The sequence below is a fragment of the Rattus norvegicus genome, chromosome 20 (assembly GCF_036323735.1).
Source record: "Rattus norvegicus strain BN/NHsdMcwi chromosome 20, GRCr8, whole genome shotgun sequence".
Classification (NCBI taxonomy): Eukaryota; Metazoa; Chordata; class Mammalia; order Rodentia; family Muridae; genus Rattus; species Rattus norvegicus.
Genome location: NC_086038.1, coordinates 48,575,697 through 48,591,539, shown reverse-complemented (window position 1 = coordinate 48,591,539; position 15,843 = coordinate 48,575,697). Strand labels below are relative to the sequence as shown.

General features: G+C 47.7%; 1 protein-coding gene across 1 annotated transcript in view; it reads right to left on the bottom strand.

The window, feature by feature from the left end:
• The window catches only part of Bend3 (BEN domain containing 3), a 36,812-nt gene that overhangs the window by 7,655 nt on the left and 13,314 nt on the right, over positions 1-15,843 (bottom strand). The window contains exons 2-3 of the mRNA XM_039099149.2: positions 13,980-14,027; positions 13,321-13,520 (exon numbers count right to left, since the gene is read on the bottom strand). Coding sequence (XP_038955077.1) covers positions 13,321-13,520; positions 13,980-14,016 — 237 coding nt within the window. The 5' untranslated portion in view covers positions 14,017-14,027. The remainder of the gene's footprint in view (positions 1-13,320; positions 13,521-13,979; positions 14,028-15,843) is intronic.

Below are 15,843 nucleotides of genomic sequence, written 5' to 3'. Positions count from 1 at the left end.
AATTGTAAGTCCAGATAACTAATTCCAGCACAAAACTGAACGTGAGTTCTTTGTAGAGGACACAAACACAGGATAAGAGGATACTCGAGAGATAAGGTTTACCCAGGCAGAGGCAGTAAGGCATAAGCAGCCCCAAGAAAACAGAGCTCTGAGCCTCCTGCGCCGACCACACATTGATGTGGTGGTCTTTTGTTTTCAAAGATGGGGTCTCCCTCTCCTCCTGCCTCCTCTGTCTGCTGAGTAATAGGGTCAGGAACACAAAGGGGTTTTTGATGATGGCAGTCGAATGACTGCTTTGTGGTGGGTCTGTACAGGCTGACACAAAGGTCAGTGGCATCTATCCCTCCTACTCTTCTAACACATCTTACTTCTTGAGAGCAGAGGGCTCTCTTGCTTGGAGGGAGGAGAGGTTGTGTCTGCACCTGCCCTCCTCTCTGCTCCTTCCTGGTGACTCCTCCTCCTCCTCCTCTCTCCCAACCTATTGAACGATGAAGCCATTTCTGATCTACCCCACAACTGAGCAAAGTAAAAGACGTTTGTGTGTGTGTGTGTGTGTGTGTGTGTGTGTGTGTGTGTGTGTGTGTGTGTGTACATTGCCCTGGCCAACTCTTACATCTTACTCGTCAACTTCTGTAGACCAAATTAGATTTTTAGCAATTTTATGTCTTAAGTTCTATTGCCTCAAAGTAATTCTGGCAGTCAGGGGTGTGCCTGAAGCAATCAAGTTCAGCACTTAAGAGCACACCTGCAGAGGACTGGGTTTGGTGCCCAGCGCCAACTTCAAGAAGCTCATAACCACTTTAGCTCCAAGGGGATCAGACTGGCCTCCTCAGACACCATGTGCATACATAGCCACACAGACACACATATATACACACCCACACAGACACACATACATACATACCCACAAAGACACACACACACATACATACCCACACAGACACACATACATACATACCCACAAAGACACACACACACACATACCCACAAAGACACACACACACACATACCCACAAAGACACACATACATACCCACAAAGGCACACATACACACACACACACAAAGACACACATACATACCCACAAAGGCACACATATATACATACCCACAAAGACACACACACACATACATACACACACAGGCACACATACATACACACACACATGTTCACACAGGCTCACATACACACACATACATGTTCACACAGGCTCACATACACACACATACATGTCCACACAGGCTCACATACACACACATACATGTTCACACAGGCTCACATACACACACATACATGTTCACACAGGCTCACATACACACAGGCACATGCACGTGCACCTACGCGCGCGCACACACGCACGCACACACACTCACACACACACTCATGCACGCACATACACACACAGACACATACATACATACACACACAGACACATACATACACACACACACACACATACATACATAGCCCCACAGGCACACATAGATACATAAACATAATTAAAAATAAAACTTTAAATGCCACAGAGTCGCTTGTCCAGCTTGGTTTTGTTTCTTTGTAGAAGCCTGGCTTTCCGAGCTCTGGCCTGCCTCTGCTTCCTGAGTGCTGGCATTAAAGTGTGCACCTGCAGGCTAACTCTTGAAAAGCTGTGCTTGCTTCCTGACAAGCACTCCCACCCACATAGATGAAACAGAAGTCTGCATTAAGGTCATCAGAGGGCCACATAGTGCACAGTGAGTGTTCTGGAGGGAGACTCCATTCCAGACAACACAGAAGATAGGTGCGGGCTAAGATTCCCAGGAGAGTGACTAGGACCAACCTTGAACTAAATCTGGATTCTCCCATCCCCACACCGCAGATCCCCTCTCGGTTCTCAACCCAGCCTTAGTCTTTTTACACAAATATGCCATTCCCACCAAACGTGATGGGAACTCTACTATGGGGGGAAACACGTCTTCCTACGCTGCTTCATAAAAAGTCAGGCGTCCCAGTAGAGGGCAATGCTCTTCACTCACAGAACCCTGAACACACAATTCAACACAGACACAAGCATCCGAGGGAAGGCTCTTAGCCACCCCTACACCGGGGTCCTGTCAACTCTGCTCAATTAATTCCGAGAACGCTGCCAAGACGATGACGCGTTGGCTCTGTTTACTGCTGATGATAAAAATCTCTGCTCAGCTGTCTAGGAATATCAAGGAATCTTTAAATCTGTGCTACTTGGCACACGGTTTCTGGCTGACAGTTCCCAATTCTCCAAGGTGCATCTTCCAGCCATATGGGAACTCTGTGGCACAGCTCTGGCTGATGCCAGTACCTTGCCTTGATCCTGACGGGTATTTCATTCACAAGGGAAGGCCTGAGGACCAAGGAAGAGGACAATGCTGCCATGCAAGTGACAGGCAGCAGACATCCTGGGGAGACACCAGGGACAGGGCCACTGGTGCAGTAAGTACCACCAGACCCCAGATCTTAGAGACATTACTGACTCAGTCCAGTGACGGATGAGCTTAAACAGTGTCCAGGGAGTCAGCCAAGTGGAAGGCCAAGAAGGCAGCATGCCTGGGGGAAGCAGGAGTGGAAAATTAATGTGACCGTGATACGGCAGGAGGCTAACGCCGCTCTTCTGGAATCACGGCATGGAGGGCAGTGCATACCTTGCCCTTTCAACAGAATTCTCCACAAGTGCCCAGACCCACTTAACGATGGGTATCTTGGGTTTGCTCCACCTGCAGCCGATAGAAACGCCCAAGTACATGGGAACCTAGCAGGACCCTGGGCATACTAGGAAGGAGTCACTTCAGACTCCGCCTCGCACGGTGCTTCCTCTCCAGGCTTTCCTGATGCTGCTCACAGAACCTGGAAGGAGTCCACATCAAGACTCCCGTGTCACCTCACAAGCACCCCTGCAGCCCTCACCACCTCACCAGCTCCCGACCAGGCAGGCGAGGCAGCCAGCACAAAGCTCTCAGTATTCCTGCTTTTAATGAGAACTGCAAATATCATTTGCCTGTTTCTGCAGGGCATCTCAGGGACCCCCAGCTGGTTCGGCAGTCACTGGGTGTAGCAGGGATGGGACGGCATTTCTCCTCTCCAACTGAAGGACCAGCCACAGCGTAAGACGGACACAGACAAAAGGCCCTGGGAGAACAGAGCTAACCTCTGCTGGGACAGCTCTTGACTACCGCCTCCCCGTATGTAACAGAGATGGTTACCAAGCTCACAAGGTTGGCTCGGCAGGTAAAGGGGCCTTGCCACCAAGCCTGACATACATGCCACATGCCTTGGTGTACACACATGTATACACACACACACACACACACACACACAAACACACATCAATCAATCAATGAGAGAAATTAAGAACAAATATGATCACCAATAAAAACTCTACCTATGCTACTACGCCCATTCCAGGGAGGGCAGAGTCCTCCTTCCCACAGTCCTTGTCAGACTAGACTCTGCCAAAACTGTTACTCATAAAACAGAAGTGTCAGGGAGTTGGAGTGATGGCTGGGTGGTTAAAAGCACTGGCTGCTCTTCCAAAGGTCCAGGGTTCAAGTCCTGGCAACCACATGGCAACTTGCAACTGTCTATAACTCCAGGGTATTTGACCCCTCTCTGACCTCCAAGGGCACCAGGCCTGCCTGTGATGAACACACATACATGCAAGCTCAGCATGCACATACACAGGGGTCAGCACAGGCAAGCTCAGCATGCATACACACAGGGGTCAGCATGGACAGGCTCAACGTGCACACACACAGGGGTCAGCACTGGCACGTTTCAGGGAGACACAACTTCCACAGTCTCTGCTCTGCCTCCTTCCACAGAGTAGAAGCGATGGATGGCCACCTGGGCTTTGGGGGTGGCACTGAGATGGGCGGTGTCGCAGAAGACATCAGACAGCTTCCTAGATAGTCCCTGCTAGCTTCCCTCTGATACCTGTAGAAGGCATGTCAAGACTGCCATAGGTCAGGGGCTTAGAGCTGCGGTTTCGGGGAAGAAAACTGGGGGTTTTGGTTTTTTTGTTTGTTGTTAAAGATTTATTAGCAGAGTGGTGGTGGTGCACTCCTTTAATCCCAACACTCGGGAGGCAGAGGCAAGTGGATCTCTCTTAATTTGAGGCCACCCTTGTCTACAGATTGAGTTCCGTGACAGCCAGGGGTACACAGAAAAATCCTGTTTCAAAACAAACAAAAAGTTTTATTTAAGGGGTTGGGGATTTAGCTCAGTGGTAGAGCCCTTGCCTAGGAAGCGCAAGGCCCTGGGTTCGGTCCCCAGCTCCGAAAAAAAGAACCAAAAAAAAAAAAAAAAAAAAAAAAAAAGTTTTATTTAGCTGGGTGTGGTGGTGCACACCTTTAATCCCAGCACTTGGAGGCAGAGGCAGGTGGATCTCTGTGAGTTTGAAGCCAGCCAGCCTGGACTACAGAGTGAGTTCTAGGACAGCCAGGGCCACACAGAGAAATCCTGTCTCAAATAAAACAAAATGAAAACCAAAAGAGTGTCAGAGAGATGGCTCAGCAATTAAGAGCACTGACTGCTCTTCCAGAGGTCCTGAGTTCAATTCCCAGCAACCACATGGTGGTTCACAACCATCTGTAATGGGATCTGGTGACCTCTTCTGGTGTGTCTGAAGACAGTTACAGTGTACTCAGAGACATAAAAGAAAAAAAAATTAAAATTAAAAATAAAAACAAGAAAAATTAAATTCCCTTTTACTTATTTTCAAAGAAACACTTTTTTATTTTATGTGTAGGGGTATTTTGTCTGCATGTGTGTACATGTACTACATGTTTGCCTGGTTTTCCTTGGGTCAGAGGTGCTGGGGACTAAGCTGTCTCTCCCCAGTAGCTTTTCTGAGGCTTCTCTTTGATGTTGTATAAACAATCCTGGCACCTGCAAAAGATTTCATTTCTCCAGCTTTCCTTTAAGAATCAGTTTATTCATTTTGTGCATGTTGCATGTATGTACAGTAGTCACAGCATGTGTGGAAGCCAGAGAGCCACTTGTGGGAGAGCTGTCCCCAACCATGTGAGCTCCAGAGAGCAGACTCTGGTCACCAGGCTTTGAAGCAAGCGCCTTTCCTTCGAAACAAGGCTGCACCCGAACTCACTACACAGTCCAAACTACCTCAAACGCCGTCCTCTGCTTCCTGAGGGAAGGAATTATAGCCCTGGACTTATAGAACCAGTCATATAAAGACTGAACCCAGAGCTATATGCACATTAGACACTCGCTCGATAAACCTTAGCTCTGTCAGACTTGGTGACTGTCACTGTGCCCAAGGAGCCCCTGCCAGCCTCCGTTCCCCACTCCCCAGATGGTCAACGTGCTAAGAGACCTTATGTTCCCTGCCTAGCCCCACTACCACACCCAGAAGGCTCAGGAACTCCAGGAAAAGGCCAAGCGCTAACCCTATCTGACCTAGACTGGTGTGCTATTTTAGAAACTCAGCCCACACTCGAAAAATCCAATAGCTGTTCTCCAGTCACTAGGGTCCTGAGAATTCTGATTCACTGACACATAAACTTCCACACACTTTCAAAAAAGCAAATACCAGTCAGCCACAGAGGTACACAAGAAAGCACTTGTGATGGTTAACCAGTTAAAAGACTGATGCCGAAATTCTAGGCTAGCCTGAGCTACAGAGCCTGACTCAAGAGACAGACAGACGGACAGAGAAGCTGTGAGAGAAGCTGCAACCCCAACAGGACACATGACACACCTGTAATCCCAGCATTGGGAAGCAGAAGCAGGAAGATCAGGAGTTCGAGATCATCCTCAGCTACACAAGGAATCTCAAGACAGCTCGGGCTACAGCAGAGGAGGGCCCAGGACAGCTCAGTAGGACTCTGGCCTAGCCTCCCAAGGGCCCTGGTTATGAACCCCAGCACCACAAGGAAGAAAAAGGAAATGGCAGCGTATGTGAGGCCTTCAGTTCAAGCCCTAGCACCAATGCTACCCACAGACAACAAACGAAAGTTACAAAGAAAGGCGATGGCGGCCTCTCACACTGCTGCTCTTCCTGTGTGGCCGTCCCCCCCTGTGCAAATACTGTTGCCTCAGCCACCCCTGTCTGAGGTGCTCTGGGCAGTGAAGCAGCAAATGGTTAACTATTCACACAGGTCCCACTAACCACTCTGTGGGTTTTACCTGCCTCCTACATGAGTGACAGTGGGGAGGAAGCCATTGTCACCATACTGGGAACGACCAACCGATACATGGCGCCACATGGCGCCTTTCCCCAGATCACTGGGGATGAAGCTAGGGTTGGGGTTAGCATGAATGGTCGGATATTTCTAAGTATTCCTTTACAGAAATGCTTAAAGGCAGTGAGGTGCGGTGGCACACACCTTTTATCCCAGCACTAGGGAGGCAGAGTCGGATGGAGCTCTGAGTTCCAGGACAGGCAGGGCTGCAGAGAGAAACCCTGTCTCAAAAAAACCAAACCAAAACCAAAAAAACAAAAATTGCTTAAAGATGTGAAAAAATTCAATTTTCTTCCATAAGCATTATAGATTTTTTTAAAAAAATATCTCCCAAAAAGTGGTTTGGGAAACACCTCAGTGGGTAAAGCACTTGCTGTGGCACCTCGAAGAGCTGAGGTAAGATCCCCAGAACCTATCAAAAGTTAAACATGATCTCAGACCATGGGTTTCTGAGTCTGAAATCCTGAGGCAAGACGGAGGCACCGATAGCTCTCAGTCAGCCAGCCTGTTGTGCACAGAGGTGAACAATGAAGAAAGTTGTCTCAAGGGGAAAGGGGAGGACAGACACACCACCAGACGCTGACTTCCAAAACAGAGGCCCTGTTCTTGAACACGTAGACACACAGACACTCACACACACAGACATATACACACACACTTTTAAAACTTGTCTTATTGGGGTTGGGGATTTAGCTCAGTGGTAGAGCGCTTGCCTAGCAAGCACAAGGCCCTGCGTTCGGTCCCCAGCTCCGAAAAAAAAACAAACAAAAAAAAACTTGTCTTATTTACATATCACTCCTGACAGTCACAAAATGGGACCGACCCAAATGTCCATCAGTGCATGAATGGGTAAACAAGATGAGATACAGCCACACAACCGACTACTTACTGTTTGGTCACAGAAGGAACAGAGTGATTTTGGAAATCCCAATCTCTGTGCACAGAGCTTGGAAGTCCTAAATCATTTTAACAAGTAAACAGCTTGAACAAACTAAAACCAAGCGACTTTCCTAGGATCCAGACAGGGAAAGAACATAGACCCCCCCTGAACCTGGAGTGAACACGGAGAATTACAGCCACACTGAGGACGGTCAAGTGCAGAGATCTCCAGGGAAGCAGGGCAGGGAGGGGAAGGCAGACTGTGATGAGTCAGGGGGACACGCCTCAGAGTTAAACACCCCGGCAGGTCTGTCAGAGCTCATCTACATTTTTGTGGGTTTTACCTTCAAAAGTCCTAGGTCTTCAGTAAATGTCAGAGAAAAATTCCCCCATAACCATGACAGCAGAATTAAAAACAGAGCTACTCTGGAATGTTCTGGAGCACTGTGTAGTCCTCTGCACAGGTTTTCATCAGAGCCTGTGAGAGTTGAGGAGGGGGAAACTCCAGCAGCACAGGGAACAGGAGGGTGGGGGAGTAGGAGAAGGTAGGACCTCGGGCTGGGGACAGAGGAGCAGCACAGGTCTGCTAGACAGGTGAGAGCAAAGCGGGATGTTGGCCTCTGTCTAGTGTTAGCCCTAGACCACACAGGATGGAAGCATGGTAGGTACCCTCTGCAAGCTACCCTCTGACCCCAAAACCATGTGCTCTGCTGAGCATGAGCACTTACACACAAATGAACGTAAAAGTAAGACAAAATGTTTTCATAGCTACCCAACACAGTAGTCCATGGGATACGTGCATGAGTGCTCTACGTGCACCTGGATTCCTGCTACTGACCTTGAATAAAAGCTTTAAGTCAGGCTGGCGAGATGGCTCAGTGGTTAAGAGGTCCTGAGTTCAATTCCCAGCAACCACATGGTGGTTCATAATCATCCGTAATGAGATCTGGTGCCCTCTTCTGGACTGCAGGCACACATGCAGGTAGAACACTATATACTAAATAAATAAATCCTTTTTTTAAAAAAAATGTTTTGGGGCTGGGGATTTAGCTCAGTGGTAGAGCGCTTACCTAGGAAGCGCAAGGCCCTGGGTTCGGTCCCCAGCTCCGAAAAAAAAAAAAAAGAACCAAAAAAAAAAAAATAAAAAAAATGTTTTAAGTGTACATTGCATTCTAGGGCATCATTGGGGAGAAAAAGAATTGATAAGATAAAAGAGAGAAAATGAAATCACACAAATGCTCAATTAACAACAACAACAACAAAACAAACAAACGAAAAAACAAAAACAAAACAAAAAGCCAGGTCAGTAGTGCCTGCCTTGGACCTAGAAGAGGTAAAGAATCTCTGAGCTTGAGGCCATCCTGGTCTACACAGTGATTCCAAGACAGCCAGGGCTATGAAAATATACCCTATCTTAAAATAAACAAGCACACAAACAAACAAACAAAACTAAACTAAAAAGTGCCAGTTATGTTGTAATCCCAGCACTGGGGAGGGAGAGGCAGGTTGATCTCTATGACTTTTAAACTAGCCTGGTCTACATAGTAAGCATATACCAAGGAGGGCTGTAGGTGCCAGTAGGACTACATGGTGAAACCATGCCTCAAAAAACAACACACACACACACACACACACACACACACACACACACACACACACACACACGCGCACACGCACACACACGCACAGGCACACGCACACACACCCTAACAAGAGTCAGGCATCCTGACAAATGTCTATAATCTAATACTCTGAAGACAGACAGGAACATTGTGAATATTAAGCAAGTTCAAGGCCATCATGGGTCACACAGCAACAAGACCTGTTCTGGTGGGGCGGTAGTGTGGCAGATCTTTAATTCCAGCACTAGGGAGGCAGAAGTCGGCAGATCTGGCCAGCTTGGTCTACAAAGCAAATTCTAGGACATCCAAAGCAAGACAGAGAAAACCTGTCTCAGAAACCAAATATAAAACAGCAACACAAGATTGTTCCAGAAAACAAAACATTAAACCGAACAACAACCACAAAACAACACAACAAACAAAACCCTTGGAGACAAAACTAAGAACAAAAACAACAAACGGGAATCAGTTACAGGGCCAGGCATGCTCAGCAGTGAAAAGTCTGACAATGGATTTCACCTAAAAGCCCAACCCGGCAGCTACTCTGTAACCACAGTACTCCTATAGCGACATGGAAGGGGAATTGCTCCATGCTCTCTGGAGTACTTCAGAGTAAACTGCAACAGTGGCAACATACTACCTAAATGTAACAGAGAGATTGCCAAAGTAACCCTTTGCAATTTAGCCAAAGATTCTTTGTTTTTGTTTTTAAACTCCAGTTCCACGTGATCAGTTTGTTATCTCCGGCCTAGAGAATGGCTCCACTCACAATGGGCAGTTCTTCCCACAGCAATTAACATAACCAAGATAAATCCCCACAGACATTCCTACAGACCAACTTAATCCTGAAGATCCCTCCTTTAGACTCCCTGCCCAGATGATTATAGATCAAGCTGATAATTAAAACTAACCATCATGTGACTCAATGACCAGACTTAGGCTGGTGTGCACATCAGCAGTACAGTGCTCTTCCTTAATATGTATGAGGAGTTATGGTCAATCCTCAATGCCAGAAATAAATATTCAAAGTTAAGAACACATAGGTCAAAGAAAACACAGGGGTCAAAAAAATCAAAAAGGGAAATTAAAAAATATTTTGAACTAAATAAAAATACAACTTATCAGTTTAAGATTAAAGTATAGAAATATGCATTTCTGAGAGTATAAGGCGTTACAAAAAGACAGATAGATCTAAGGCTGGGCATGTTGGCACACACCTACAATTCAGCACTTGGAAGGTACCATCAGGAGACTCAGGAGTTCAGGGTCAACCTTGGTGTATGGTGACTTAGAGACCAGCCTTAATTATGAGACCAAAAATTTAAAGAGAAACAGGGAGCCATCACTACAGATCTCATGGTTACTGAAAGCATAATAAAAGGAATGCTGTGCCATAGTTACAGTTTGGGAGGAGACAATCTGATAAAAAGAATAAATGGGTCAATTCCTTAAGACACAGTCTGTTAATATTAACGTGAGAATCAGACAATCTGAATACAGCTGAACATACTAGGAAAATGAATCAGTTAGACTTCCAAAATGAGTCTTCCAAAACTGAAGCCAGTCGGCCCAGATGATTTCAGAGGTACATTTCATAAACACTTGTTTAAACACTTGAAAAGGTGTAGGCCTATAAGTCCAGCATTCTGGAGGTAGGGGCAGGAAAGCCGGAACTCAAGGCCAGGGCTGCTCTCAGCTGCCTAAGCTACAGAGCAGTGCTAACTGAGCCTTGCCTGGAACACATGAGGTCCTGGGTCAGGGTCATGGGGTCTTATAATATAAAGACATGGCTCTATGTACCCCAGCTTGTCCTATGATCCTCCTGCCTCTGCTTACTAGCTTGATAGTCCAGAGTGAGAAACTAGAACCTCCTAACATCATCTGGAAGAAAACACAGCCGCCTCTCATCACTTCTGCTCGACATCGTACTGAAGCTAATAAAACAAGGAAAGAAAATGGAAGTTGCAGGAAGAAGCTAAAACTTCTTCACGTACTGGGGAGACGGCTCGGTGGTTAAGAACAAGTCACTGGCAGCTCTTCCAGAGGTCCAAGCTTTGGTCTCTGGAATTCCAGTTCCAGGAAATCCATGCCCACTTCTGGCCTCCGAGAGCAGGAGGCAATCGTATAGAATACAGACATACATGCTGGCAAAAAGTTGATACACATGAAATATAATAAAATCTAAAGGTGCCTGCCTTCAAGACTAAGGATTTGAATTCCACTCACAGAACACGGAGGAAGGAGACAAACAACTCCTTACAAGTTGTCCTCTCTCCTTTCCACGCACGTCAGGGAAGACGCGAGCGCACAGACAGACAGACACACATACACATACACACACACTCTAGGTGAGTAAATGGAGAAGGAAGGAAGGCTAGGGTATAAATGTAAAAAGGCCCATCTGTATAAAGAATCCTATAAAAAGTTTCTAAGGGCTGGTGTGGTAGTTTTGAGTAAGAATGGCCAATACATTATTGGCCTTGTTAGAGGAAGTGTGTTCGCTGGGGAGTGGGCTTTGAATCAGGCTATAGCTCTCAGCTATTGCTCCGGTGCAGGGCTGTGTGGAACCATAGTCCTCACCACTGCAATGATAATGGACTAACCCTCTGAAACGTTAGCAAGGCCCCAATGCATCCATTTCATAGGAGTTGCCTCGGTCATGGTGTCTCTTCACAGCAATGGAACTAAGACAGCTGGGCATGTAGCTCAGCTGGGACACTGCTTGCCTGGCATGCACAAAGACCTGGGTTCTATCCCCAGCACAGGTAAACCAGTCGTGCTGGCCCACACCTATGGACCCAGCACTCCGGAGGCAGAAGTTCGTCTTCTGCTTTCAGTGTTCAGGGCTAACCCGGGCAGCACGAGATCCTGTCTGGGAAAATGAGTGAAAAGGAGAGAGCTGAATCCCTGGCGCTCCGAGGATGAGGACCGGAAACTCCAGGTTGTGTGCACATGCAGGCTAGAATGCACAGCTGCTGCTTCCCAAGGAGCAAGACGGCAAGGGGGTGGGGCTAAAGGTAGAAGTTTTGGAGCTAGGTATGGGAGTCTGGGAAAATGTTTTTCCGAGAACTAAAGGTGTTCTCCACCTAGGCTCCATCTAGGCTAGGGACACCCACCTAAGCCTCATTCCTCAGTCCCTGCCACTTTACGGAGTACATTTTAGGTTGCAGGCTGTGAGAGGCAGATGGCCCTTAGTAAAGTTCAACACAACAGGAACTTCCCAAGCCTCTGCTGCTGGGGCTGTTGCTGAGGTCCAGTTTTATCCTCGTTTATCCCCCCACCCCCAAAAGATTTATTTATTGGTTTTATTTATATAAGTACACTGTAGCATCTTCAGACACACCAGAAGAGGGCATCAGATCCTATTACAGATGGTTGTGGGCCACCAGGTGGTTGCTGGGATTTGAACTCAGGACCTCAGAAAGAGCAGTCGGTGCTCTTGACCACCGAGCCATCTCTCTAGCCCCAGTTCAGGTTTTCTTAGTGACTATTTCTTTGCACCTTCCCAGACGTCATTAGGCTGCCTAGTGGAGGGCGCATCCGTAAGTTGGTGATGAATAGAGACGAGCTAGGGGAGAAGGTTAGAGGGCTGCGGGGCAGAACTGAAGGTATCCTGCTCACACCTTAGAGGTACAGGGAATCAGAGGTACAATGGCAACAGAAGATTCTGTACCAAGGTTGCAGTGGGCAAAGAGCCTTCTGGAGAGACAAGAAAGAAAGGGTTCGGGGGACCCTGAGACTGAATTAGGAGTCGGAGGCTCCCATGAGGTTAGAAAATGGCACAGCCGGGTGTGGTGGTAGAGATTCCAACACGGCAGGGAGAGGCAAGCGGTGTTCTGCAAGTGTGAAGCCAGCCTGGTCTACGTAAGGAGTCTACAGGCCAGCGCTAAAGCAGCAAAATCGTGCCAAGAAGGAGGAAGAAGAAAATGTAGCCAAGAGAACCAAGTGGCACAGTCCTGGAATGCCAGCTACTCAGGAGGCTGAGGCAGGGGAGTGGCAAGTCCCAGGCCTTTTGGGCTATCAAGTATGTTAAAGCCCAGAGCAGGCAACTTGATGAGACAGACCGTCTCAAATACAGTAAGCGCACAGAGACCCAGGGTGTGCCTCGGTGGTGAGCGGTGCCCAGCGCAAGGCTCAGTTCTGTTCCTAGGACTAAGTGAGGACGCAGACAGGCACGGTGGCACATCCCTTAAACCCAACACTCGTTGGCAGAGACGAGTGGATCTCTGTAAGCCTGAAGACAACCAAAGCCCTGCCTCAAGAGAGGGGAAGAAACTGTGGCAGAAAGAAGACTCACTTGAGTTCCTCAGGAGCAATCCTCCGTATCTATGAATGACTGACTTCATCTAGGAAAAGACCTGCTGCCCCAGCTTCCCGGCACCGGCCTTGCAGGTACAGCCACGGTAGCCATCTGTGAACCCTTCCTGACATTAACAAACCTTTGCCCCCCACGTCCCTCAACATGGTTGTATTATGAAGACTCTGCCGACCTCCTAAAAAGGGAAGCTGGATGTCAGAAGGCTTAAGGGAAAGCCTTTCCTCAGACCCAAGCGTCGATGCCCGTGAGTGCAGAGCTCCACCCAGGACCAGAGGGATTAAGGCCCTCACCTCGGAGATCAACCGCCTCCTCTTCTCACCGGGGACTGAGTCTGCCTGGCCGTCGCTGCCCAGCTGCTTCCGCTTGCTGGAATTGTGGAGGGCAGTGAGGACGCTGTCCAGAGGGTGCTTCTCAGAGGCCCTGGAGTTCCGGGAGCAGTCCAGCGCGGCAGCGTCACCACCCTCTACCTTCACGGGGTTAGTTTTTAGAACTACGGTAGAGAAGAAACGGGGCTCACTCAGTAGGGAAGGCCAGGGCCGCTGGGAGGGCGGCAGGGCTCTAAGTGGCAGGCATGCGGGCTACACTTTTGCACTGAAAGGATTCTGCTGACTGGAGGCACCTCCCATCAATGCCATCTCCCTCCTGCCTGCCAATGCTGTACAGTCCTGTCATGTGTCAATTTAAATGTGGGGGATAAATGGGTAATACACGTGTGACAGCTCTAACCGACCAACCTAGAGCCAAGGACTCTAAACTGAACCACACACACCCCCACCCCGAGATATTACCTCTCCGAAATTTTTAAAAAGCAATTGGAAACGGGTGTGTAGACAAGAGGGGCTGCCAGCCACGGGCAGGAGGGCTTTTCATTAGATACTTTTTAAATCTGGGACCATATGATACAAAACCTATTCGGAAACATTCAATTAAAAACTTTTTTTGTTTTTACCTTCTTCTACATCTTCACTGAATTCAGTTGAGTTCATCTTCTATTTCACTAAACGAAAAGATAAAGACAAGGTCTTGGTTTATTGCTTGATTTATTCCTTAATGATCCTTACGCACACAGAAACTCCCTCACCCCCAGCCCAGCTTTGGGACCAACGATTAAAGGCTTGGACACGGGTTTAAGTAAGTGTGTCCCCCACCCACTCACCCACCCACTGACCACCTTTTTTGAGAGAGCAAACGAGAGAGAGACAGGGGGTGGGGGGGAGAGAGACAGAGATCGATCTGGGGTCTTACTATGTAGCAAGCTGGCCTGGAACTCCCTATGTAGACCAGGCTTGCCTTGAACTCAGAGTTCTGCCGCTTCCTCTGCCTCCAGTATTGGGATTAAAGGTGACAGCACCATGTGCAGCCAAGGCACCCTGTGTGCCAGACCCACAGAAGCGCGCCTCTCCCCTGCTGAAAGCCCGCTGCAAGACAGTATAGCACGGTGCTGACTGAGAGCCACTTACTAGTAATGTTCCTGAGCATGCAAACCAACCTTCTAAGACGCCATTGTGGATGGTCTCTTCCTCATCCCTGCCCAGGGATGAAATGAGAAAGCTGAGAAGGGCGGGGGGTCTCAATGGCACACGCCTTTAATCCAATCATTCTTGGGCAACAGAGGCAGGCAGATCTCTGTGAGTTCCAGGCCAATGTGGTCTACAAAGCTAGTTCCGGGCCGGTTAGAGCTACACAAGAAGCCCCGTCTCAAAACAAAACAACCACCACAACAACAACAAAAAAAGTTGAAGGAGGGAGGCCGTGGTCTCAATAAACAGAGCTGAGGAAGGGGTTGGGGATTTGGCTCAGTGGTAGAACGCTTGCCTAGCAAGCACAAGGCCCTGGGTTCGGTCCCCAGCTCCGGGAAAAAAAAAAAAAAAAACAGAGCTGAGGAACCAGCACTGCAGATATTCATGTACTAGTGACGTGACCACACATGGGACTACATACTCAGGACGCAGCCAATAGGAGACTCGCTAGAGTCAACGCATATTCAGACAGTCCAATAAAAACAATGCAAAACATCTCATTTCTCACATGCTGAAATTAACCTATGAGGGCTCTGCTGCATATACATCCACCTGCCTGAAGAGGGCGCCAGATCCCGTGACAGATGGTTGTGAGCCACCATGTGGTTGCTGGGAATTGAACTCAGGACCTCTGGAAGAGCAGCCAGTGCTCTTCACCACTGAGCCATCTCTCCAGCCCCTGAAATATATATATATATATGTATATACACATGTATATACATATATATATATACACATATATACATATATATATATATATTATATTATATATATTAAAATATCTTTTTTAATCACATGCTGAAATAATTTAGACTTACTAAGCTAAGGAAAATTATTAATTTTGCTTGTTTTTATGTTAATTCTATTTATATGTATGGGTATTCTGATTGCAAGTGTCTGGTACTCACCGAGACCAGAATAGGGCATGGGACCCCCCTGGGCCAAGAATGACAGACACTTGTGAGCTATCACGTGGGTGCTGGAAATTGAACCTAAATCCCCCGTAAGAGCAGCCAGAGCCCCTAACCACGAGGCCATCTCTCCCAACTTCACCTGGTTTTATAAGGTTATTAGAAAATGTCAAGGGCTGGAGAGATGGCTCAGCGGTTAAGAGCACCCGACTACTCTTCCAGAGGTCCTGAGTTCAATTCCCAGCAACCACATGGTGGCTCACAACCATTTGTAAAAAGAGATCCGATGCCCTCTTCTGGTGTATCTGAAGACAGCTACAGTGTACTTATATATAATAAATGAATTAAAAAATAAAAATAAAAAAAAAAAGAAAGAAAGAAA